Source organism: Zalophus californianus, chromosome 6, assembly GCF_009762305.2.
Source record: "Zalophus californianus isolate mZalCal1 chromosome 6, mZalCal1.pri.v2, whole genome shotgun sequence".
Taxonomy (NCBI): domain Eukaryota; kingdom Metazoa; phylum Chordata; class Mammalia; order Carnivora; family Otariidae; genus Zalophus; species Zalophus californianus.
The window spans coordinates 134670588-134696229 of record NC_045600.1 but is presented as its reverse complement, the minus strand read 5'-3'; the positions used below and the strand labels follow the sequence as shown (position 1 = coordinate 134696229).

The 25642-nt window shown below is 58.4% G+C and overlaps 1 protein-coding gene across 1 annotated transcript in view; it reads right to left on the bottom strand.

Annotated features, from left to right (window-relative positions):
• The window catches only part of RGMA (repulsive guidance molecule BMP co-receptor a), a 44386-nt gene that overhangs the window by 2909 nt on the left and 15835 nt on the right, over positions 1-25642 (bottom strand). Inside the window, exons 2-3 of the mRNA XM_027572769.2 lie at positions 24234-24349; positions 6878-7392 (exon numbers count right to left, since the gene is read on the bottom strand). Of these exons, the coding sequence (XP_027428570.2) occupies positions 6878-7392; positions 24234-24349 (631 nt within the window). The remainder of the gene's footprint in view (positions 1-6877; positions 7393-24233; positions 24350-25642) is intronic.

The following is a 25642-nucleotide window of genomic DNA, read 5'->3' as shown; positions in this document are numbered from 1 at the left end:
AAACCCAACTTGCTTTATTGAAAACAACAAAACAAAACAAAACAAAAAAAGCGGACTTAGAATGGGAACTTTCAATCACTCCCCTAAATAGAAAACCAGCTCATTTACTATATATAGAGGTGGACCATAAAAAGAAAAGCCCAGCTAATTAAAAATAAAACTTCATTATCTATTATAGTAGGCTGAGTAACGGCCCCCAAGATATCAGACCCTAATTTCTGGAACCAGTGAATGTTACCTTCTATGCAAAAGAGACCTTGCAGACGTGATTAGGTTAAGGACACTGAGATGGCCAAGTTATCCTGGATTAGCTGGGTGGGCCCTAAATAGAATCACACGTGTCCTCCTAAGATGGAGGCAGGGGGAGATGGGACCATCGAAGAGGGGAAGGCTCTTTCCACAGAGGCAGAGACCGGAGTGGGGGGTGCCCATAGCCCAGGGATGCTGGCAACCACCAGAGCCTGGGAGAGGCACTGACGGATTTCTCCTGGGAGCCTCGAGAAGGACGGACCCTCCTAATGCCTTCGTGTTAGCCCTGAAAGACTCATTTCAGATTTCTCACCTCCAGAGCTACAAGACCAGACATTTCTGCTCGTTGGAAACCCTGAGTTTGTGGTGCTGGTTATAGCAGTGACAGGCAACTAAGATGGTCCCCAACCATCTCACGTGATCTCTCAAGCCGCCCGCAGACCTGCCGCCAGATGCCTTCGAAAGGGCTGTCAGCCCCTGGCTGAGCGTAACGGCAGGTGGATGCGGACAGGCTCATGCTCACAGAAAGAACGGGCGGGCCGAGGCCTGCAGAGGCCACTGTGGCAGGGCTGCCCTGAGTGGTCACCCAGCCAGGCCTCGGAGGTGAGCGGGGGGAAGACGACGAGGAGGGCAGCAGTCAGACGAAGGAAGACGGGGGGGCGGGGTGGGGGCTCCAGGGTGGGCACGCGGCCCCCGTGAGGGCAGGAGCAGGGAGGTCCATGTCTGCTGGCGCCTGCAGCCGGGGGTGAGGGCCTGGGCCGAGCTGCCGGAGGAGAAGCAGATGGTGAGGCGGATGACATGACCTCTCATTTAGAGTGGAGAAAAGTCAGGCTCAGAGAGGTCAAGGGACTCGCGCAAGGTCACACAGCCAACAAGAGGTAGAACGGGGTTTAGTCTCTTGGTTTCCAGCCCCTGGGCTCTTTTTGGCCACAAGCCCCCAGGGTGGGAAGGCCTGGGAGACGGATGGAGACAAACAGCCTGGGGAGCGAGCATTTCCCCTTGTTATCCTGGCTGAAGGGCCAGGCTGCTCTTTCCCCACCTAATCCTAACTAGGAAGATTGCGCGGGCTGGAGACAGGAGTCAAATGTGGGAGAGAAACCACCACCCCCCCTTCATTCCTATGCCCAGGTGCCAACTTTTTACCACCGGGGGCTTGAAGACCCCTGCCCCCTGAACCAAGGGTAGCTGGAATCTGAACTCCGGCCCAAGGCCAGGGAGGGAGGCCAGGTCATGGGGCAAGAGGGCACCCAGGCCTTTTGGGGTGGGTGCCCTAAGCCCCGACCCCTAACCTGTGCATTGCCCTCACCCCCCTGGGCCACCAGTCCTAGAACTTGTCCCCTGCCCCCAGGAGGGGAGAGGCCTAGCCAGCTGTGTAATGGGATCCTTGAGGGGTACCGTACCTGCAGGCTGAGGGGGCCCCGGATGTCCTGGCCGTGGCTGAATTTTGTGCTTGGGCGCCCTGGGCAATGTGGCAGTGGGAGGGGCACAATGAAGGCCTAGCAAGCAGGTCCTGCGGGCAGGGGGAGGCAGGGGAGCTGTGAAGGACCTCAGCTTGGGCCGAGGGCCCAGGGTACGGTCTGGGGCCAGGCCAGGCAGTGTGGCTACAGGGCAGGGTGTGTGTGTGTGTGTGTGTGTGTGTGTGTGTGTGTGTGTGTGTGTGTGTGTGTGTGTGTGTGTGTGTGTGTGTGTGTGTGTGTGTGTGTGTGTGTGTGTGTTTGTGTGTGTGTGTGGCGCCAGGGGCAGAGACAGGAGGCCGAGGGGGCAGCAGGCAGGGAGTGGCCTCAGCCTGGAGTCTCAGGAGCAAAGCTAAAGTTCTAGGCTGAGCAAACCAACAGGGCCCAGGCCGGAGGTGTCCAGGCTGTCTCATCACTGCTCACACTGGTGAAGCGTGTGGGTGACTGGGCCGGGCCGGGAGTGCGCGAGGGGCCTGGACCTTCAGAGAGAAACTACCCCCGCCCCCCAGCCTGATACTCAGAAAGCTGAGGATGAGAGGCAGGCCGCAGTTGGGAATTTTGGGGACTTCAGACTCTTGGGCCTTTGTGGGCCCCCTCCACAAACATTAAAATTACATTTTGTGACCGCACTGGTGTCGACGAATACAGTTGAGGTTGGATGATGCTGATTTTTCCTTCTGACCTGAAAACAAATGAAAGCTTTTTCATGGGTCCCTGGATGTCTTGGGGCCCCTGGCGCTGTGCCTGTTGGGGCCCGGTGAATGGTCAGGATGGATGGGGACACATTCTGCTGTCCACATGGGGCACGAGGAGGGGCTGGTGCTCCAAAGCCGGAGGCCGGGCGCCCTGCCAGAGTCCAGGCCCGGGGGCGGGCACGGCTTCTGGGGCACCGGACTCGATTTCTCCATGCTTCCCGGGGAGGCCACCGCCCAGTCCTGCGAAGCAGTGCACCCCAGGTTTGCTGTGGGATGTCACAGGTGGCCGCAGCCCCTCCATCCCGCTTGAAGCCCTACCCATCGGACCCCAGGAGCCTGCCGCTACCCTGCCAACCCTGGCCGACAAAAATGCCCATTTCATAGCTCCACCTCCTGCTGCTTCCTTCTCTCGATCCCACTGCGCCTGCCCCGTTGTGGATGCTGCCTGTGGGGGGGGGGGCGGGAGGTGCAGCCAGGGTGGTCTGGGCAGTGGGTGGTCCTGCCATTGGGGAGGGGGCGAGCGACGAGGGGCTCCGGTGTCGCTGCCTGGTGTGCCGGGGAGCAGGGGGGCGGCGGGGGGGGCGCTGCTGGTTTCCAAGTGCTATCCGTCTCCTGGAACAGGAAAAGCTGGTTTCCCTCTAACAGTCATCTCTCGTGGAGACAGGCTCCTGGAAGGCTGACAGCCTACTAGACTCTTCTTGGCACCAGCACCAGGGACTCCACCACAAGTCACAGCATGAAGGGGCCTGTCGAGAGCCGGGCGGTTCGCTGCTAGCTCGGCCAGGGGTACGGCTGCCACTCTTGTCTTTGCCGTCCCCCTTCCCAGGGGGGCCCGAGGCCCCTTCACCGCACCAGGCCTGGTGCTAGGGGCTGTACCCACACAAGGCGGGCAAAGAGTCCAAGAGCCTTGTCCTCAAGGAGCTCACACTCCAGGGGGGCGACAGACCAAGGAGATGAGTTAGGCGGTGGGATGGATGGTGAGTTCTAGGCAGAACCAGCACAGGGGAGGGGGGAGGAAGGCGGAGGCGCGAGCTCCTCCCCTCCCGGAGCCTCGGTTTTCTCATCTGTACAATGGGGGTGCTCCCGACACAGCTGGAGGGAGGGTGGTGGAGCTGGGGGCTGAGCACAGAAGGAAGTCCCATGGTGGCGGGAGGCTGGCTAAAATGTCAGCTTGGGCTGGCAAACACGGCACCTTGGCCACCTATGAGAACCGGAGGGATGGGCCGGGCTGGATATTGCCGGGGTCCCGGGAAACGAGCCAAGGCCCCTCGGGGTGAGGGGAGGGCCGAGGGCAGTGGGCTCAGGTGGGCAGAAGAGCCGGGCAGAGGGCTCTTGGGGGGAGGCGCAAAACCCCCCTCAGACGTAACAGCCCCTTGGCTTCTTGTGCCTCCCCTGAGGCTCCAGGCTGCCCTCCAGTCCCTGTCCCTCCGCCAGTCTTCTGCCCCTGTCCTTCCGAGCCAAGCTCTGCAAAGGACTTGGAGAAGGCCCTCCCCAGTGCTCCGGGCAGAGCATCCTGCATCCACCCCAAGCACCCCTCTGCCTGCTTTGGTCCTCCACGATCAGCCTGGGAGTGGCCAGGAGGGAGGAAGCTCCTCCCCCCCAGCACAGAGGCTGACACCAAAGCGGTGTTTTGTCAACATCTGCGGAATCAACGAATGAACAAAACTGACGCACCTGCGCACCAGAGGCCCAAGAGAACAGGCGCGGGCAGGCCAAGCTGGAAAGCAGAGACTGGTGTCTCTCACCCGGGTAACCCGGTCTGCCCGGGGGCCTGAGACCGACTGGGCCACAGACACGGACCCTGTCATGGCTGGGTCTCCGGGGGCCCAGCCTCGTGCTGCCTCCTGGCTGGTGAGGAGGTAACAGAAGGCTGCGGGGCTCTCAGCCTGCTGGGGAGACTGAGGTGACCCTAGGTCACAGCAGAGAGGGGCCGGGTTGGTCAAGCTCTGCTGCGGAGCCCCCTACTCTCTGGCGCCTCCATGCTGGGGTAGGAAGAGAGGTGCTCCCATCCCTGACTGGGCACTTCTGCCCAATGCCTGGGAACCTGGAACCGAGTGGGCCTTTGAAGAACACCCTCAAGTGCCTGGATCATTAATCCATGTGGTTTGGGGACAGCATCGCTGGGCTCAGGGTCCCAGGCTGTGCCTGGGAAGAGCTGAGTGTGGTATCCAGGGGTTCTAAGCCCGGGCATGTCACCCCAGCTTGCGGGACCCGATGGGACGTGCCCTAAAGGCTCTTGCTCCACCCCCCTGCCTCGCCGGTCACAAACCATAATTCCTCCCAGGTCTGTGCTTGGTGCTGTTATCACATCTGGTGCTCATACCAGCCTGGGTTAGGAGGGGCCGGGCTTCTGAGGTCCACGTCGCTCTCATACCCTTAGACTTCTTTGTGTGCCCCCGCCAGGGTGGGACAGGGAGGCGGGGTCCCCTCCCACAGTCTGTTTGCTGCTGGATTTAGAAGCTGTAGCCTCAGGCTCCTGGCGTTCATTTATCTTGGCTCTAGGGAAGGAGGGAGGTGGGTAGGTGGAGGGGCCCCAGGGAAGGCGGCTGGGTCCTTGACGAGGCCCCCCCCATTCTGCGGAGGGCTGAGAGGGCGGCCAGGCTGGAGAGAGTGCTGGCCGTAATTCTGCCGCCCACCAGGCTGCACGGCCTGGTGCCAAGGGCCTGCTAGGGTGTCCACAGGGCAAAGACCCACTTGTTTCTTATCCTGCAGCTGGGCCCAGAAAGAGACCCTTTGGAGGCATGTGGGGGCCACCAGGGCAGAGGGAGATGGCGGGAATTTTCCCGGCTGCCAGGTCACCTCGCTGTCCTCCTGTGGGGCGTGGAGGGACAAGAAGGAACAGAAACGCCCTTTGTGGACCAGCCTGGCGCTGGCCAACGTGTCGCTTTGCAACGTGCTTTTCCTAGGAAAACAGACCCACTGCCAATCTGGAACCCCTCGGGGGCTCTGGTGGGCCAGGCCTTGAGGTGGCACATGGGTCCCCATCCCCTGCACTCTGAGACCCCACCAGCCTTCTGGCCTTGAGGCTGCTCCTTCGGGCTGAGGTCTGAATAGGGGGTCACGGGAGACCCTCCTGGAAGCACGTAGGGAAGGGAGAAGATGAGGGTGTCCAAGTGCCTGGGCCACGGGCCACATCCGTGGCTGCCTCTGGCTGTGGCCCTGTGAGCAGGACTTGAGTCTGAGGCCTTCTGGGGTCAGCAGATGACCGGCTCTCTGCGGCCTCTGGGGCTCCAGATGGGGATAGCCACTCATGGCAAATGAGAACATGCCCATCTGCAGAGCCACCTGGCCCAGGTCAAATGCTAGCTCAGCGTTCCCAGCCCACTGCACTTTGGGCGGAGAGGCACATCCCACTTTGGGGATGCGTCAAAGGGAGCTCTCCAGCCAGGCAGGGCTGGCCTGAGGGAGGAGGGAAAGCTGCATGGGTGGCCCCTGGGATGCTCAGTAAGCTGCTTCTCTATCCTGGCTTGTTCCATCTCCCTGTGTTCCCAGACACTGCAGCCGCTCTGCCTTGGGGCTGCAACCTCTCCTTTTAGGCACGGGGCAAAGAAAAGGCAGGATGGTAGCCTGCAGCCCTGCTGACCCCATCAGCATCCTTGAGCCCTGGCCTCTAAGCCAGGGTCCCTAACCCCATCCATGCCAGAATCACTGGGGGCTTTAAAAACACACACACACACACACACACACACACACACACACACACACACACACACACGCCCACCCAGAGATCTGGTGTCATACCAGCCTGGAGGGGGACTGGGAATCACTATCTTCTAAAATCTGTTCAGTTTGTAAACGTGTGAACGTGAGAACCCCTGGGCAGGACCGCCATCACCTCCAGGGGTGCTGGGTCCACGTGTCCAGGAAGGACGGAGTTCTTCGGTGGGGGCAATGATGGAGACACACCTGCAGAGAGGCTTCTCTTTTATCGGGATTTAATACTGGAGTTCTACCAAAACGCAGTTTGAGGGCAAGAAAGAACAGCCCAAAAGCCTGAAGTCTAGTGCTCTGGCCTGTGTTTCTCCTTTACACCTGGACCCGGCATTTGCCCAGGTCCGAAAGCACGCACAGGCGCATGCGCACAACCGGAACTCAGCTTCCTGAAATGTGTACCCTTCCCCTGTACAACGCACTGGCAATCTGCCTTTCCTATCGGTGTTTGGTTAGGCCAGCCTGTTCTACCCTGGCCAATTAAAAAAAAAAAAAGGTGACATGCTTTTGCTGGGTTCTGACCTCAGAAAACTGATCTCACAAACCCCTAGCAGGCAGCATCCAGCATTTGAGAAATATCACTCTCTCGGCAACGTGAAGAGGTGGTTCCCAGTCGGTTTAGCTCATGACAAAGACCCTCTAGAACATTCCTTTGTAAACAGCCCGTTTACTGGAAATAAGAACGTGGGGGGGGGGGCGGGTTGCAGGCGGTGTCTGGGTCGGGCCCTGGCGACAGCAGGGCCGCCCAAGCCTCAGCCTCACCCTTACCTTGCTGGTGGCGGTGGCGGCCGAGCCGGGCAGCACAGGTGTGTTGGTGACCTGCACGTTCAGGTAATTATTGTCGATGAGCGGCCAGGCGCCCTGCACCTTGCAGGTCTGGAAGCGGTCTGTGAAAGTCCTGAGGTGCGGGTCCCCGAAGAGGCCACAGTGCGTGTAGTTGGGGGCCGCCGAGTGCTTGTGGAAGCTCTTCTCGTAGTGGCAGATCTCGGGGCTGTCGGAGCGCTCCTGGCTGTCGCCGGGCGGCGGGAGGGTGCGCAGGCGTGGCTGCGACGTGGGGCCATCCTTGGAGCAGTTGTACTGGCTCATGAGGTCCTCGATGCCATGGACGGCCGAGTGGTAGGCCAGGTCGCCCCGGCAGGTGCGGGCCGTGCGCCGCGTGCACAGGGCGTAGGTGCGCAGCGCTGCGCAGAACTCGGGGGCGTCGTCCGAGGCCGGGGAGTGGCTGCCTGCCGTGGCGCTCCAGAACTCAGAGTTGCACTTGAGGATCTTGCACTGGGACGTGGCTGGCGGCGGGGTGGGGGAGGGCGGGGAGAAGGGGGGGAAGGAAGGGAAAGGCTGTCAAGGCCAGCCGGCGGGCTCCCGCCTCCTCACCCCCGTGGACCAGCGCCGCCGGCACACGCCCCAGGACATCTCTTCCCAGACGCGCCACCCGCGCTGCACGTTCGCCCCGATGGCAAATCATCCCCGCAGGTGGGCGTGCGGTGCAGAACCTGCCCTTCCCAGCCTTCTTCCGGCCTGGGGTGACCCCAAGGGGCCAGGCGTGCAGAGCGGCCTGCCGCAAGGGCCCCTGGAGGCCCCTCCCACAGTTCCCACCTGTGGCATGGTCAGTGTTCCTGGGCAGCCGGACTCCCGGGGCTGACAAGCCACCCTTGGGCCTTTGACGTCTGCTGACACCGTCACAGCTATCCCCAAGCATTTTGGCACGCTCAACAGAAATGTGGCTGGGAATTAAGCCCCACTATGTGTCCTGGGCTCTGCTACTGTGTGACCTTGTACAAAGCCCTGGACTTCTCTGTGCCTCATTAGATTTACCTAGAAAATGAGTCATAGTAGTACGTACCTTAGGAGGTTGGTCAGAGTGGTTAAGGACCAAGAATGGCACTGACTAGAGCAGAAGGTCAGTGAATGTTGGCTAGTATGATTACTCCAAGAGCTCCGGTCCCAGAAGGCCTGGTTCCGGCCAGCTTGTCTGCAAGAGCAAGGGCAGCTTCCCTCTTGGTTGCCATTGCTCCATCCCTCCCTCCTCTGTCCTGCTCAGGAGAGCATGCTGGGAAGCAACGGAGAGCGATAGCCTTGGGTCTGGCCTTAATTCATGTTTTTTTAAAAAGTCACTCACAAGCTTTGAGACCTTAGTGACAATTAGCTACAAGGGACCATGCCTGAAAACTGTGGCTTTAACACACCTGAATCTTGGAGCCTGCCCTTTCCTGGCCTCCCCGATTCTTTTGCACAGTCCCTAGTGACTTCAGTGGCCAGGCATGCAGACCGGCGGCAGGAAGGAAGGTTCTACACAGGCTCCAGGAGCACAGGGGCTGGCAGACTGGCTGGGAGGCCTGGCCTCTGTGCTTGCAGCCCAAAGCTGGAGTGATCCACAGGAGGATGGAACGACCGCTCCAGCTGCTCCTGACCAGGCCCCTAGCCTGGCTTGAGAACCCTTGGAAAAGTCAGTTTGCTTCTGTGGTGCTGGCTTTTTACCTCCAAAATTAAGTTGCCAATAAAGCCAGGGACAGAAATACCTAAGGGCAGGCTACGGAACATCTGAGCATCGGCCCTGTGCCCGGACACCTGGATTGCCTATCTCTTAGAGATCTAGGCCTCCGCAGGCCCCTGCGTGAGCTGAAGCTGACCTGCCCAGGTCACACACCTGGGCATGGGGGAGCCCGTGCTCGTCCTAACATTCGGGCTGCTCTCCTAACTTCCCCTGTATTTGCCTCACTGCTGACAAATGAGGCTGTTTCCGGTGAAGTCTGGGTGGACATTTTTTCTTTTGAGAAGTTGCAGATTTACTTAAATGTGTATTAGGAAAAATAAAGCAAATTTGATATAAGAGCTACAGGGTTTCCATTTTCATAGCTTTATTTTAAGTTGAAGAGGCGTGCTGACTTAAGCAGATTTGGTGAAGGAGGGGGGGTAATTGCCATGAAGAGGCACCTGGGGTGAACAGGGGAAAGGCATTGTTGAGAACCTCCCCCCTCCAAGGTCTCCCTCCCACAGATGTGTGCTCCTGCCGGCAGGTGTCCCTTGAAAGGCAGCTAGAAGATTCTCTGGCCCTGCTGTCTTCATATTTCGCCAAACTACAGAAGACACGCAAGGCCCAACCGACCTTGCAAAAGGCTAATGTGGCTTGTGTGGGAGAAGGTGAAGGAGTCCCTCACGGTGGAGGTGAGGTGAGGAGAGAGGGTAGGTGTGAGTGGAGGGGGTGCCGTGCAGAGGAACACGCTGAGGGGCCACCTACTCTCCGTCTCTGGTCGGCTGCCCCCACGCATGGCCCGCTCAGGCAGCCTCCTTGATTCCGGGCACAGGGCGTGCTGACCCGCGATGCTTTCTCAGAATCATGGAGATCGGGACGTCCGAGAAAACGCTCTGAGTGGCACACGGGCCTGTGCTGAGTGGAGGCCACCCGGGCTGTGCCCACACCGCCCACCAGCCCGCCAGCCTCAGGAGCCCTGCCTGCAGCCAGGCTCGGGTCCCCCTCGGGTGCTCAGCATGCCCAAAGGGGAGAAAGGCCACCACCGGCCCCTTTACAACCAGACGGCAGCAACCCAAGCAGGAGCTGTGTGGGCCTCAGCTCCGCCAAAGCTGACCCGGGACAGCAGACAGCCAAGTCACAACTACTGACTCTGTCTCTGGCTGGTGCCTAAGCTCAGCCAGCCCTCCCCGCGGCCCCAGGGCCAGGCCCCACGGCCCTGCCCGCCTCCCTGAGGGGCACAGCCAGGCTCAGCTGGCTGCCTTTCTGGCCCCAGGTCTCTGGGAAGAAGCTGAAGCAGGATTTTTGCATTTGGCCTGCTGGGCCCAAGAGCCCACACCCAGGGCAGTTCCTTGACATTATACAATTAGCACATATGATCGCCTCTGCCCACCAGCCGCTGAGTGGTTCAAGGGCATGCTTCACCACCAGTGACCTTCAGCCTCTCCCTGCAAGAGTACCCCACCAGCTGGGAGGCCCGTGGTCCCCAGGCGTTCCGTGGCCTTGCCCCTGCAGACCAGTCCCCAGGGGCCGCTTTCCAGCGTGGGCAGGGGTTAGAAGGCAGGGGTCAGGAACGGGGTCTGGGGCAGGACCAGCCTGCACACAGTGTGGGGTATGCGGGGTGTCTCACTCCTGACCCCCGTTTGTGGCTCTTTCCCCACCCAGGGGCGACTCTGCAGGTGGTGATAGGAGACTGATGTCTTCACAGCCTTGAGAATGGCTCAGAGCAGCTTCCCAGAGGCAGAGTTCTCCAGCAGGTCTGGGGTTCGTGACCGAAATCCTACAGAGGTGCCCTGAAAGGGGGTCATCAAGTGGGATCTGCCAGTACAGATGCGGCTGGCCCTTAATCCTCTGTTCAGAGCAGCGCTCTTCAAACCTCCCCATGCACACCAACCGCCTGGGCTGAGTCAGCAGGCCTCAGTGGGCCCAAGGCTCTGCATTTCTGCCAGGCTCCCAAGGGAGGCCCATGCTGCTGGTCACACTTCTGGCCACACTTCTTTAGAGTTGGGCCATTTTCGTTTCAATGGTCACGAAAGGGCCAAGTGTGAACCTGCTGGAGCCCGGCCAGTCCGGAGTGTGTGAATGGGGCATTTCCTTTGGGGTGGGAGGGGGGTGCAGAGGGGCAAAGGGTCAGGAGGCAGCTCTCCCAAGGCACAAGCCCAGCAGGGACACAGCTGCCAACCCTGAGCAGTCCTGGGCACCCCCACCCCCCTCCCAGGCCCTGGACCCTTGGAAACTAGGCCTTTCATCTCTCAGTTCAAACTCAGTGGAGCTCCCTCCCTTGCTCCCCTCCCCATCTCAGAGCCTCCCAAGAGTGGTGATGGCAGCTCCGCCCACCACCCCCAGGGGGCGACCGAGGTCATTCTGGGGCTGCCCTTGCACCCAAGAGGTAGGCCTTCCACCCCAGGCAGGGTCCACACAGGGGTCCACACGAGGGTGAGGCCCTCGCTCCCGTGAAGTCCCACTGATCCCGTTTCTCAGTGGTCTGGAGAATGTTCCCGTTGCTATCACCTAGGACTAGGGACAGACCTGGAGAGGTGTGAAGGTTGACACTGGCCAGATGGGGTGGTGGGCAGTGGGCACCAGAGGGAGAGTGTCTGCCTCAAAGTCCCGCTCTGTCCCCGACCAGTAGTTGTGGGAACTTGGCTCTGCCTCACTTTCCTTCTCTATGAACTGGAGGTAGCACCCACCTTAGAGAGTTGCCAAGGGTTGAATGAGAAGATGCACTTGGTCGCCTGGGACCCCGTGGGCGCTCAACAAACGGGGGCCCTGACAAAGGTCTCAGAGGGGGATAAACACCTCCACCCCCGTGAGGTAAGAGGCTAGAAGTCACAGGCGGGGACAGGGAGGGGACAGGGAGGGGACAGGGAGGACACTGGACTGGACTGGGGTGTCCCTTCCCCCACCTCGCCCTCGTCCTCACGTTGGGGCCCTGGCTGGGCTCTGCCCCCTACCTGGATTTGGACGCGCTGAGTGTGCATACAGCTGTTTTCAGTGCACTGACCACCCCATCCTGCAGCCCACCCGGATCGGCCATGACTGGCTGGGCGCCACCCGGGATGACTTCCCCCACCACCACGCTCACTGTCTTTTCCGGGGGAGGATAGGATGGACTGAATGTGTCCCCCCCAGATTCCTATGTTGAAGCCCCCACCCCAATGTGATGGTACTTGGAAAGGGGGGGCCTCTGGGGGATGATGAGGTTCAGATGAGGTCATGAGGTGGATGCCCCATGATGGGATTAGTGTCCTTCTAGGAAGAGACATCAGAGCGCGGGCTCACCCTCGGCCACGTGAGGACACAGCAAGGAGATGTGGGTTCGAGAGCTTAGTTAAAGAGCTGCCACCAGAACCCGACCATGCCTGGCAGCCTGACTTTCAGCTTTGGGAACTACAAGCCTTGCCCCGTCTCTCCTCCCCTTCCTGGGCCCTCCTGACTGCCCCCCTGCAGAAGCCAGATCACTGGAGACATTCGCTTGGCCAGGGGCCAGAAGACCAGGTGGACTCGGCTTCTGCTATTCCATTGTCCCCTCTCCTTGAAAGGACCTGTGGTCACCGAGGGGTGACCTCGGCTGGGATGACTCTCCCACCTCTTGAGGGGGACAGGCATGGAGGAGGCGGTGAAGAGAGCTCTCATCTCGTTTGCCCTCCCCCCCACCAGCCCCTGGGACCCAGTCTCCTCCTCCTGCTGCGGGGCCCCGCCTTCTCTCCTGCAGCCATCCCTTCCTCTCTGGTGTCCGAGGCGCCCCACGATGCCTCTTCCACCCAGACATTTCCTGAGAGATGGCAGAATCAGAAACTTTGGGTCCTGTAGCACAATTTCAACAAGTTCGCTTTTGCTCTTGTTAATGAATAAAGGAACAGACCTTGGGTCCCGTGACACACAGAAAACGAGAGCACTTGCAATTTCCCCACCCAGACACTGCACTGGGTCAACAAGGCGGCCAGTGACAGGTTTTGTGTCACTGGGCAATGCCACGCTGGAGATTCTCGGGAACCGGGGGAACTGACTTTGGGAGGCGGTGCTGGTGGGGAGGGTTTAAAGGTATGTGCTCTAGAGGCAGATGCTCACGGTCCAATTCCAGCTCTGGCGCTCAGTGCTGTGTGGCCATGGGCAAATCCACCAACCTCTCTGAGCTCAGTGTTGCTCTCTGTGCCACGGAGATGCGTCAGGACTTTCATCAGTAGCTTCAGGGACCCGTGGAGCTGATGTAAGCAAACCCCGAGAACACTGGAAGGAAGCTCAGTGGAAGTCAGTTTTGTGTTAACTTGGCTCGCTTAAATAGTAATTTGTGGGGGAGACTCAGGTCTGCCTAACAGCTAATGTGCCCTGAGCACTTACTATATGCAGCACATTGTACAGGTATCTCCATTAATCCTACGACGGCCCTAAGGTTATTTGTTATCCCCATTCAGCAGCCAGGCAAACTGAGGCCTAGCGGCATTACATAGCCCCCTCCTCCTTCACCTTAGGTACCTCCACACACACCAGGCCGAGCCCACGGGCTCTGGGCCACAAAGACAACGAAGAAGAGGCTCTGCCCTTCCCGGCGCTGACCGGGCAGGGGCGGCGCGCGCATGCGTATGTGCGGGGGAGTGCAGTGGGGGCGGCAGGGGGTGTGACCCACAGGACACACAGGCTTCTCCAAAGAGTAAATAATGATGACAATAATGACGCCCCGATCTTCCCTGGCCCGTGTGGACCGCAAACCTCTCGAACGCCAGATCCTCACGGCTACTCTGAATTGGCGGGCAAGAATTTTTTTCTCCATTTGATACGTGCACGCACCCCAGGCTCACACAGCCAACAGGCTTTGGGGGGCTCTTTTCTCTGCTTTTCAAAGTGCTTGTGCCCTACCTTTCGGGGGACACCAGCTGAGAAGGATCCAGGTCCTGAAATTCCCAACAGCGAGATGTGTTTTCTTTGACCGCACCCAGTTCCTGACGTCGGGCCATCGCCACCCCTAGGTTCTCAGGTCAGTGACCACCCACCAAATGGACGGTGAGCCCTCGTTTAAGGCTCCCGGCCAAGCACTCCCACCACAGATGGAGGAGCTAGAGCTCAGGGTTGGGGGATGGCTTTCAAGAGGCTAGGGACTGGCTGGGACCAGACTTGCGGGGCTCCCGTCCCCCCCCCCCCCCCCCCGCCTTGTCTCCAGCCCTCCTGGAGGGCTCCTGTCTGCCTAAAGGTGGTCATGCATGAGCTGTCATTTCCTGGGGGGTCACACAGAAGGGAATGCCAGGGCTGGACAGTCCCCACGGGTGGAGAGCCAAGGGGCCCTCGACCCCCTGTTGGAGTCATCCTGCCGCCCCATGTCTACTCCACTAAATCATGGGCTGGAGGCCACCCCAGGTCAGGAACCTGAATGTAACCTGGCCCAGCATCAAAAGGAAAAGCTCTTGGCTGCAGTGTCACCTGCCAAAGAAACCACAGAGGGGCTGATTTTTATGTCCCGTATCTGAAAAAAAAAAAAAAAAAAAAAAAAAGAAAGAAAGAAAAGAAAAGAAAAGAAAAAGAAAAAGCATGAGGCCTTAATTCCAGGCAGGAAGCCTTGGACTTTTTCTGATGTGAACATCCAGGAAAGGACGCAAGGAGAGGAAAATGGGAGAGGTTGAAACAAATCTTCCTGCAACTCATGCAGGCAGGAAGAGGAGACCAGGCTCTGCAGGGTGAGCCGCCCTTGGTGCTTTTGGGGTGACAGAAGGTCATGGCTGCCCCCTCCCTGCCTGGTTCCTGCAGACAGCAAAGTGGCCCCTTCTGGCCCTCTGGCCACCTCTGGATGGATCCAAGACCGCTAATAGGCACAGGGCCGGGGGATCAAGAACCTGACTGGAAGTCAGTTCTCCTGAGCTTCATTTCCATCTTAGCCGCTATGTACTTGGGCAGGGCGGCTCCTGACTCCTGCGATTGGGGCCAGAATTCCTTGTCTCTCTGTGCCATCGACTTAATCAAGATCACTTTATCTAATGATCACTTTGTGACCAAACTATGTTGGCTTCTCAAGATGCGCCATGGAGTTTTAGAACCCCGGGGGCCTGAGGGACACCCAGGGTCGCTGGTCACCGGTTTCCACCTCCAGCCAGCCTCCACCACCACCACCCGAAGCCTGTGGGGGCAGGACCGGCCCCTCCTGTTCTAGATAGCTCCAGCTGGGGACCTGCATCTGCCTCCAGGGATAGCCCAGGGGCCTCGGCTCTTGTCTAGAGCCACACAGAAAAGGCTCACATGGGGCCACCCTGCAAACACTGAAGATGACCCCTCGGCCCTCGCGTGTCACTCTCCTCAGCCTCTGGAGGCTCTGGCCCTCACTGAATGGTCTGCATCATCCATCGACGCCCCAGCTGAGGGGTCACCTCCCAAGAGCAGGGGCCCCTCATCTTCCCCCACCCCGCACTCAAAGCATCTTAGCAGATCTGATGCCTTTTTAAAGCCCCCCACCCAGGGCTCTGCCAGGTCTCTGGGGGAGGCTGGTGGCTTGCACGTACCCCGGCACCCCGCATATGTAACACTTCACTTTTGTGGGGGGGAGGTGGGCTCCGGACTGCCTCCTTTGGGGGCTGAGATGTGCCCGCGAGAGGAATCAGAGCCTCACAGCCGGCCTGACTTAATTCCTTTCCTTTCAATAGCAACCCAGCGCCTCGCCTCTCGGAAACAGCAAGCCGGGGGCAGGGAGCTCGGAGCATCAGCCGTACCCACCCGGGCAGGAGGAAGATATATGCACCAGCGCGGCATTAGCTGCTTTCAGAGACCTCCTTTGAACTGTTAATCAAGCCCAATCTTTCGGAATAATAGGCTGATTATTACCGCCCTGTTTGCATAACAAAGAAGCCCAATAAAACTTATTTCACTGTGCACCGAGGGGGTGTGAAGGATCGCCCTGAGAAACGAGTCTCAGGAATGCGGTGAGCCGCTCCAAGGCCAGAACCCAGGAATAAAGACAATGCAATTTGCCACCAAGAAAAGCCCAATAGACCAATAAATTACCCGCGTGCAAAGGGGTTAGATCGGGTTTCAGTGGCTGTGTAGGAGGGGTGGGGTGGGCCGGCAGAGGGGAAGAACCTGCCTCCTCTTAAAGGGGTAAGGTTCGTTTGGAATACAAGCCCTGTGATCGAGTTGGTTTTGTCCAACGTGGCGGTGGGGGGCGGGGGACCCCGAGCACGATAACTGTCTGGATTCGTTTACTCGCTGGGAGTTCTGGACCCTACCAGGTGCTTCGTGCTGTTCCTGCAACAAGCCTCCGTGGGTTTCTCTGCTCAGGTGGAGGCAGCTAGCAAACTTCTGTCAACCAGGTCTGGACGGGCAAGTGGGATTTGGCAGGTCGCGTGGGACGGAGGTCTGGAAGCACAGCGGCCTCCAGAACAGCGGAGGTTGGCTGGAGCCGAAATACTGGTTGGTTGCTGGTAGCAAACGTCACTGAGCTCCGAAGTGCTTTCCTCTGCTGTGTGAAGGGGTGGCCAGGGGACTCCAAACCCCTTTCCTCTTGTTCCCCAGCTCCGTTAGATACCACCATAAGTGGGCGCTGGCCTCGGGCTGTTTCCATCACCCTATCCGCCCCGGAGACCCGGCCCCCCTCCCAGTTCCTCTTCCCTGGGTCCCCCACGCCGCACGGGTGGAATAGGCTTCCTGCGGTGCGCCTGCCTCCGTGGTCCCAAGTGGCCTTTCCGAAGGTGCTTCCATAAGCGCCCCAGTCCCCTATACTCAGGTCCCTCTGTGCGAATACCCCCGTGTGGTTCTGTTTTCCTGACTGGACCCTGCCGCACCAGCCTAAGGATTTCAGACTCGATGTGGCTGATTGTGTGGAGCCCCCCGCCAATGTTCAGTAGGTGCACGGCATGATCGGAAGGTGGCTTTAGTCCGCCGAGGCCCGAGACCTCCCGTTGCTGTCCCCCGCTCGCTCTGGGCCGCGGAGGCATGGGGGCTCCCCTCCTATCATCAAGCTGTGATGGGGGGCCTGAAGGAGGTGGGGAGGGCCCCCAGCATGGGACTCTGGCTTTGGCAGGAGCAGTGGGAACAGCGGGCCATTCTCCACCCTATTCTGTCCCCTCGGCACGGAACCACGGCCCGGGCAGTGGACGGAGCTGGTGCCAGTATGTGGCTCCCTCTGGCCTGGGCAGTGTCCTGGAGTCTCCTTGAGTTCAGAAATGCCCGGAACCCACCCGTCTGTGTCTCTCCCGCAGGAACTGCACTGGATCATCGTGGCGTCAACATCGACGTGTTTGACAGCAGGGACCTCAAGGGACACACCCAGGTGACAGCCTGGGTATTCTGTCAGGTGCGGCCGACCCTACCTTACTTAACCTGCAGCAAGCCAGAAGTGGTCGTCTTTCCTAAAAAACATTCCTCCCCAGGGCAGCCCAACATCCTCCCACCTAGCCTGCCACTCCCTTGAAGGCACCGGATCTTTTCTCAGAGCTTCCTCCAGGAACCGGCCTATAGGAGAAGGAGTCAGGCAAGAGGAAGTTTCACAGAGAATCTCAAGTGACCGGAGGAAGGGGCGGTGGGTAGGCTGGGGTGCCGGGGGTTAACTCGGTGCCCCCCCCCCGCGGGGAAAGGGCCCCATTGCCACCCACTGAGCCGAGGCAGGAAGCACTGCCCCCTCTCCCACCCAGCCAGGGCTGCTCCGCCCCAGCCACGCATGCCAAGTTGCTACACGAAAGCACGCCAAGTGCCAAGGAAAAGGGCACACCTCAGCTTGCCAAACTGGACACCCTCCCCCCCGCTCCCACTGGGGCCACGCGGGGCTAGATCAATGGCAAACAGGACATTCAAAAAAGCACCTGTGTTCGCCTCAGGCCTAAAGGCCACAGGCAGGCCTGGCCGTCAGGCGGCTGAGGGCTCCTCTGGATAAGAGGGACCCATGCCAGCCAAGGGCTGAGCGGGGAGTGAGATGCCATGCCCTGAGCATCTTTTCTAGGGCACAGAGCTGAGCTACCCTGGGTTCCACAAGGAGGGTGGTTATGGGCAAAGACACCACTTTTCCGATATAAATGAAGCTCTCAGGTGAGCAATTTGGTCTTGGTGCTTTGAGGCGTAACCCCTTTTCCTGAGTCTAGGGGCTGGCTCTCATAATGATAATTTTCCATCCTGGCTTTTCCTCTAGCAACCCTGGGTTCATCTGCTTGGCCGCTCCAGGTCCAAATTCATTTTTTTTTTAAAGATTTTATTTATTCATTTGACAGAGACACAGCGAGAGAGGGAACACAAGCAGGGGGAGTGGGAGAGGGAGAAGCAGGCTTCCCGCCGAGCAGGGAGCCTGATGTGGGGCTCGATCCCAGGACCCTGGGATCATGACCTGAGCCGAAGGCAGACGCTTAACGACTGAGCCACCCAGGTGTCCCTCCAAATTCATTTGAAGTGGCTTTGTCACCCTCACCACCATCCGCAGGCTGGCCTCACCACCTCCCCCCTTGCAGTGGGAGGGCAAAGGCATGCCAGCTGGGCACATGCCCGGCTGGCGCACACATGTGTGAGCCTGTGTTCATGGGACATTCCTCAGCATGGGGAGCAATAATGGGCTCCTTTCTGCAGGGACCTAGGTGCAGACAGATCACTTTAATAGGCGTCTCGGTATTCCGACTGCTTGGGTGAAATGGTGCATGAAATGAATAAATAAGCAAAACCCAAAAGACATAAATTTGACTTGGGAAAATTTGCACAATGTCAGCCCTGCCAACTTGTTTTCCTGACCTACGGCTGGGTGGCATCTTCTTCTTTGAAATACTAAGCCAGGGATGGATAGGGAGCAGAGAGGGCCCTTGGGAGGAGGCAAAAACGCTAGGTCCGCAGGAAATGCGGTCACTCTTCATTCTGCTATCGAATCTCTCCCAATTTTGTTCCTTATTTTCCCTCACCTTAAAGCCTTACATGCTACACAGCACAAACTCTCATATGCCACAAAACAAACTTAATGAGCGTGTTTATTCAAAACAGGGGATATGGGTAAGGGCAGGGGTCTGTGTTCTCCCCCTGGCTCTGTCACTAGCTAGCTGTGTAATGTCAGGCAATCTCTCTGACCCTCTGTCTCCTCTTCAGGACAGTGGGAGTGATGACGTCCATGAGGAAGGTGTGGTGATCTCATGAGATGTTGTATTTAAAGCATTTGGCAGAGCGCCTGGTATACTATGGCCACTCAATAAATGAAAAGAGCTTTAAAAATTATCGTTCTCCATTCAAATGATCATACTTTGGAGAGAACAGTATAAGGTATTAGGTCTCCAAGGATGTGCATAATCTTAAGTAGTGATGGAAGTCTGTGGGAGGTCGGAATTTGGGTTATTTTCATTTACTTACTTATCCTTCTTGGTTTTTAGATTTAAAAATGAGTATTGCTTTTATAACCAAAAAAAAGTTATTTTAGAAAGAAGATTGGGGTATCTGGGAGGGGAACCCTGTGGTCTCTGTCTCTTGAGAAAAAATGACACAGAAATGCCAAAAACCCAAGGGCCCTATAATTCCCAGGATCTCGTGGGGCGTGTTCAGGGTGTGCAGCAAGGAGAAGGGTATGAAGAAACAGAAAATGGGGTTCTGTCCTCATTAAGAGAACTGGTGAGGGGCACCTGGGTGGCTCAGTCGTTAAGCGTCTGCCTTCAGCTTGTGTCATGATCTCAGGGTCCTGGGATCGTGCCCCGCATCAGGCTCCCTGCTCCGCGGGAAGCCTGCTTCTCCCTCTCCCACTCCCCCTGCTTGTGTTCTTTCTCTTGCTGTGTCTCTCTCTGTCAAATAAATAAAAATCTTAAAAAAAAAAAGAGAACTGGTGATCTAGGAGAGGACAAAAACCCAAGACCCACGAAGCAATGAGGCTGAGAGGAAGCACAGGTGTCTGTAGCCAACGGGACAGGTGTCTAGGTCGTTGGAGGGATGGCACCAGACCCCGACAGGCAGCACTGAACTTGGGCTTTGATCAAGGGGGCATTCCCATTCCAAACTGGGCAAGCCTGGGGGTTGCCCACAGGGAAGGTGTGGTGGGATGGTGGCAGAGTGTGTATGTGTGGCGGGGGCGGGGTGTGTGTGTGTGGGCAGGAGTGACCTAGAGCCTGGGGATGTGCCAGAAGCCATGGGAATGAGGCCTGGGAAAAGCTCAGGGGCCCGGAAGAAAGAGGGTCCTTCCTTTTGAATGCTCCAAAGAGTGTTAAGAGGAGGCACGAGTTCCTGAGCAGGACTTTCAGAACAATTCATTTGGGGGTGTGCACGGGGGGGAGGGGCGCTGAGAGGCAGGTCCTAGGGCTGGCCAGCTCTTGTAGCAAGGAGACAATGGGAACGGGCAGGAAAGGGTGTAGGAAGGAGGCCCAACCCCAAGCATGGATTGAATGGACAGGCCCACGTCCCACTCAGGGCTTTATGGTTCTGGGCACTCGCTAACATACTCAAACCAGGCACTAGTCCCGGGGGCGGGAGGGGGGAATCTAAGGTGAGCCACCATCTTGGTGTGCCCAGGACTGAGAGGGTTTCTAAGGACACCAGACTTGCAGCTTTAAAACTAGAAAAGCCCGGGGTGTGCTAAGATGAGTTGGTCACTCTAGAAGAAACAGCGCCTTCAGTTTTCCGCAGGTTAAATTCAGCCAAGATGAGAACAGCATGGTAGCTAACCACTCAATCAAAACATAAAGTTGGGGTTCTCTGCCCAGTTCTGTGCAGGGCCTTGCATATTTCACCGAAGAGAGGATTTTTCGCAGGAACCACATGTCCCCCAGCTTATAAACAGGTCCCCACCCCGACCTCTTACCCCACAGGGGTAAGGTCTTACCCCTTCTTCCCCATCGCACGGAGCGTCCTTATCTGAGCCCATGGATCACCTGTCCCCACTTCTCCTTTGAGCTCTGGGGTGATTGCTAGCAACTACTTGAACCTTGCAGAGAGGTTTCCCTTCTTCAACCACAAGACCAGAAATCCTCTCCTTATGCCCAGTTTACCCTCAGGAGCTAAAGGGCAAACCATCCATAGGATCTTACATCCCACCCTCCCTGGGAACCAAGGCCCTGCTGTGTCACACGCCGACCTGCTAGCTGGCTCTGCTGTCCTCTGGCTCTTGCAACCAGACATCACTTCATTCTCTCCCTTTGGGACACCGAGTCCCACTGGGAGGACAAAAATGTGGTAAGCAAATTGACTTGCTTGCACATTTCTAAACACCAGCTCTGGGAGAACTTTTCTCATCTCCATAATGACACAGATGCACTTGAACACTGCAGAGAGCCTTGGTCTCCCCGAGCCTTAGTTTCCCTCCTGAGGACTAATATTTCTGTAGCAGGTGCAGTTTAAAAGTAAAGGGAAAGGAGCGAGGGGAAACCACAGGCAATGATCCTTAGAAGAGCAGTCCTCACACCGGAGCGCACATCAGAACCCCCTAGAGGGCCTGGTGGAGTACAGACTGCGGGGTCTCACCCTGAGTATGGGCTTCGGTAGGTCTGGCGTGGGCCCAGAACTTGTATGTCTAACCAGCTCCCAGGGGAGGCTGAGGGACCAGACTCGAAGAAGCCCTGTGCTAGAGTACAGAGCATCCACAGGATGTTGACGGGAGGCACGCCAACGTATCTACAACCCTTTGACGGGTTTCTCTTAGAAATTTGTTTTGTGAAGTCAGAGAGGTTTCAAAGTTTAAGAAGCATCTATTTATCCCCTCCCCGACGCCCTGCAGCTAGACATGGGCCACTGGTCCATCCACATCCACTGTGGGCGCAACATCATCCCAGCACACAGCCCTGTAGCCCGAGGAACACCACGGAGCCCTTTCCCATTAGGAGGCTGGGGGTCTGCAGGCCGTGCTGGGAGAGGGCCCCGAGGGCTGTCACTGAGTCAGGAACACAGTAGGCCCGCCAGTGTGCCATAGGCACTGAGCGAGTACTTGGCAAATTCTCTCCAAAGACACAAACCCTCTCAGTCTACAGAGGTTAAGGGATCTTTCTCCACAGAACTATGTCCAATTTAATTCGCACTCCTATGTATTTACTCCTGGCAGCCCATTCAAGTTAACTAGCGCCGAACAAACCTATTCTTTCATGGGCCTGCTCCAGCCAGAGTCCACCTGTCTTCAGTGGGAGAGGCCCCAGCAGGCGGGGCCCCTGGGGGTCTCCATGCCTTGCACTTGCCTACTCTTGTGCTTTCTCCAGCACCCAGCCTGCTCTCCTCCTGGCTCTCCACTGGACCTGCAGCTTCTCCGACTTTAGTGCAGATCAGCCCCTCTGCCACTGGGTCAAAGAGGAGGACAGTCTGTCCGTCTCTTCGTGGCGTAAATGACCCATTTCATCTCTTACTTAAGAAACTTGTCTTCTGATCCAGAGTCCTTGAGCACGCAAGTGTTTGGAGCCCCCGGTGTATTTGGTGTGGGGAGATTGGAAGCTCAGTTTTCAGTAAGGTGGGCAATTTTGACTTAAATGTAGCTGTCAAGGCCTCAAATTAGAAGAAACACGAGCCAGTTGGCATGACCGTGCGGCAGCTATCTGTTCTATCTGCCAGGTTTTAGTTACCAGCCTTGAAGCCAAAAATGAAATGGGCTTCTAGGAAACAAAAGTGATGGAATGCGCGTTGTGAATTATATAACCCACTAGCTTTCCTGGGACCGTGGGGGGCGGGGGATACTTTAAAATAAAGTTCTTCAGATGGAGACATGAAATGAGCAACACGGAAAACACCGCCACCACCGGGGTGCTGGAGGCCGCCTCCTACCTCCGAGGCCCTCCAGCCGGCCCTCCCTTTTCTCTGTCCAGTTCCAGCAGTTAACAAGCGCTGCCCCTTTAAGAGCGGGAAGGTGTTGTTTTAAGGGCCTCTAAGCCCCCCTTCTCAATTTCAGCTCCGAGCTGAGATCACATCCCCCAAGGCAGCCAAGGGACAAAAGCTATTTATCAACCCATCTGATAAAACTTCCAATGGGCCGGATCTTTATCTAGACCAAACCAAGATGCACACACATGGCAAAGTCCTGCTTCTCCAAAAGGTGGATTTCTTTTTAAAGAAGACTGTCCTATTTATTTATTTCGTTTGTTAGTTTTGGGAAGAGAATCAAATCAGCCTGTCAGCCATACCCTTCTGTAGAAGGGGGAACTGCCTTTAAAAAGGTGTGTGTGGGGGGGAGGGAGTAGGCCACCCCGCTGCTGGGCTCAGTATAAGGGGTGTTAATATTTCGGGACGGGGGTGCACGGGGGTCCAAGGGCTCTTTGGGTCACTGACACCCTTCCCTCTCATCTTGTCCTTGGCTGGGGCCTCCCCAGTGGAATCCAGAGCTGGGAGCAGGTTCCGGCTCTCCTGGACGCCCTTGGGCCGCACAGCTGCGGAGTGAGCTGGGCGCGCTGGCCTCCGCGGGCGCCGGAGGCCCCGGAGCGGGGCTGGGGCGAGAAGGTAAACTGATCCCTTGCCCCTTACCGCCGCCAGCATGGTCTGCCCGCCCGCAGCCCCAACTTGCAGCCAGGCCGAGCCCGGACTGCCCAGTTCTGCCAGTTCCTGAAACCCAGTTGGCTGGGAAGCAAAACAAAACAACCCAATCCCAGTCTAACTGAAATTCTTTCTTGCAAAGAGCTCGGTTGTGCGCGGGGGCTGCGGATTCGCGTCCGGGCCGCAGGGCGAAACAAGCTCGCACTTCTGCAGACGGACACCTCGGCACCCCGCAACACAATGGAGCCGGCCGGGAGATCCCGCCTTGCGACGGGGACCACTTGGCCCGTGACACTGCGTTTATTTGTATTTTTAGCAAGAGAAAAATGGGTATAAAGGATTTAACTGGCGTTTCCAGGCTGTGAGTAGCATATGGCCAAAATGAAATAAAGTTTTATGAAACATTATAAAGAAAACAGACCGGGGATTTAAGTTTCGTGCCTTCCCCCGCCCCCCGAAAGGAAAAAAAAAAAAAAAAGTAAAGAAACTGGAGCGTTTGGGAAGGAACAAATGCTTCTCTGTGGAGTTGGCCTCCCTTCCCCCAACAAAAACAAGAGGTCCGGGCTCGGAGGAATTTGAAAGCAGCGATCTGCCAAAAACATTGTGAAAAACTATGGGGGATTCATTGGAAACAGATGGCTTTTTCAGCTTTAATTCTGAAATTCTCTCCCTTTCTGACACAATAAAAACAAACAGGGGGCGACGCGGAATGTTATCAAACAGGAATCCGGGCTCGCGTGAGCCTGGTCCGTGGGCTTCCCCGCGTGGGCAGGCGCGTGGGGGCGGGACGGCACTGGGTCCCGGAGGAGGGGGCGGCCGGGGACGCGCCCGGGACCTCAGGGGCGGCCCCAGCTCCACCCCTGGGCACCCGCAGGTTCGCACACTGGTGGGCGAGCTGCAGGAGAAAGTGCTCCCCGCTGCGAGTCCGCGATCCCTCCCCCTCCCCCCCCTCCTTCGGGGCCCCTAAGGGGCGCGTCCTCGGCACCCCCCTTTCTCGGAGGGAGGGAGGCGCCCCCGGCCTCTGCGACCTCCCTGCTCCGGCTCCTTCTCGTGGCAGCCAGGCGGGGCCCTTCCACCCCCCCCCTCCCTCCGCCCCCCGGGTCCCCGCGGGCATCCATCGCGCTCTCGGCGGGGCGCGGGAGAAACAAAGACCGGTGGAAGTGGGAGGCGGGGGTCCCGGGGCTGCCGGCGAACTTCAGCTCCGACTGGCTAGCAGATGTGTGGCCGAGGGGCCGCGACGAGGCCCGGGAGCGGGCCCGGCCGGCCGTCCCCGCGCCGGGGGCAGTGCCTTACCTGCCGGGAAGCTGCAGAGAAGGAAGGCGAGGGTCGGCCAGAATCCCAGGGCTGATCGTCCTGCCCCTCTCCCCATACCCATCCATCCAGCTCGGCCTGTTACCACTAGCCTCTCCCTGGAAGAAGAGTTTAGAAGAAAAGAAGAGGAAAATAAATCACGCTGCGGAGAAAGGGCAGCCTCGCTCCGCCGGCGGGAGCAGCGAGCCGGGAGGCTCGTTCCCCCTCGGCCGCGGGCGCCCGGCGCGCCCCCCCTCACGGCGCGCCCCTCCCTCGCCCTCCCTCCCCCGGGTCCCCTCCAATGTCGGCGCGGCCCCCGTCGCCCCAGCCGCCGCGCGGCCCGCCCCCTCGCGCTCGGGTTTCAGCGCGGCCCGCGGGGGGTGAGGGGGGGGGGGACCAGCTGGGCGGGGACCGAGGCGGCGGGGCTCCGACGCTGGCTGCGGGGAGCTCGGGAACCCGGGCCCGGGGGGTGCAGGGTGCGCCCCGGCTCCCCGACCCCCGCGGCAGCCCAGGCAGGGGAGGCCCAGCGCCCCCGGACGGCCTGCAGAGCGCCCCCCCCCCACCCATCCAACCTGTAGATATCCGACCCAAGTAGAAACTGCGCTGGGAGACAAACCCCAGGACCCCGTTCCAACCAGACTGCCGTCCCGAAGGCGCCACCCACACCCCCTGGTTCATTTCTCTCACTCAGATGTGTCCCCCAGGCAGGAGGCTGGAGAATCCGCTTCCGAGTTGTCAGAGGCTGTCCGGGACGGTCCGCTGGCTCTCGGCCGCCAACGCACCACGAGGCTCCCTCCCGCCGAGACCCTGGGCCACCCACCCCACCTGGGCTCTGGGCCTCCGGCATCCCCTTCCAGCACCTCACAGCTTCCCCGGTACTTGCCCTGGCTGCACTCCCGAGTTGGGGACCTGAGAGCCTGACGGAGGCGGCAGGACGGCTGCCACCCCGGAGGAGGTGTGGATACAGCGGTCTCTGCGGTGCGCCGGGCCCGGCCTCCTGGGGCTGCCAGGGCAAGGCCACCAAGGCCGCTCTTGGGAGGGCATCAGGGTGGTGACTTCCCTTAACTCGGTCGCTTATTTTTCCAGGAGAAAAATGTCTCCTCCCCAAGGTTGCCTAGGACCTGCAGCTCTTCTGCCGCTGTTGGGATATTTAAGAGACTGGCAACTTGCCCTGAGAAACATCTTTTGGATGGAACGCAAATAGGCCAGGGCAAGTGTTTTGCGTCGAACCAATTCCTCCCTTGGCCCCCCTCACCTCTCCTCCAAGCCTACTCATCTGGTTCTTTGGAAAAAAATTCTGTATTTCTATCCAATTTTGATGTTTCTCTTAAGCACTATCGCAGTCCTCACTTGCTGAAGGCCACACAGGCTGCAAGCCTGCCTCTGCACTTAGGACTCTGTCCGCCAGGAGG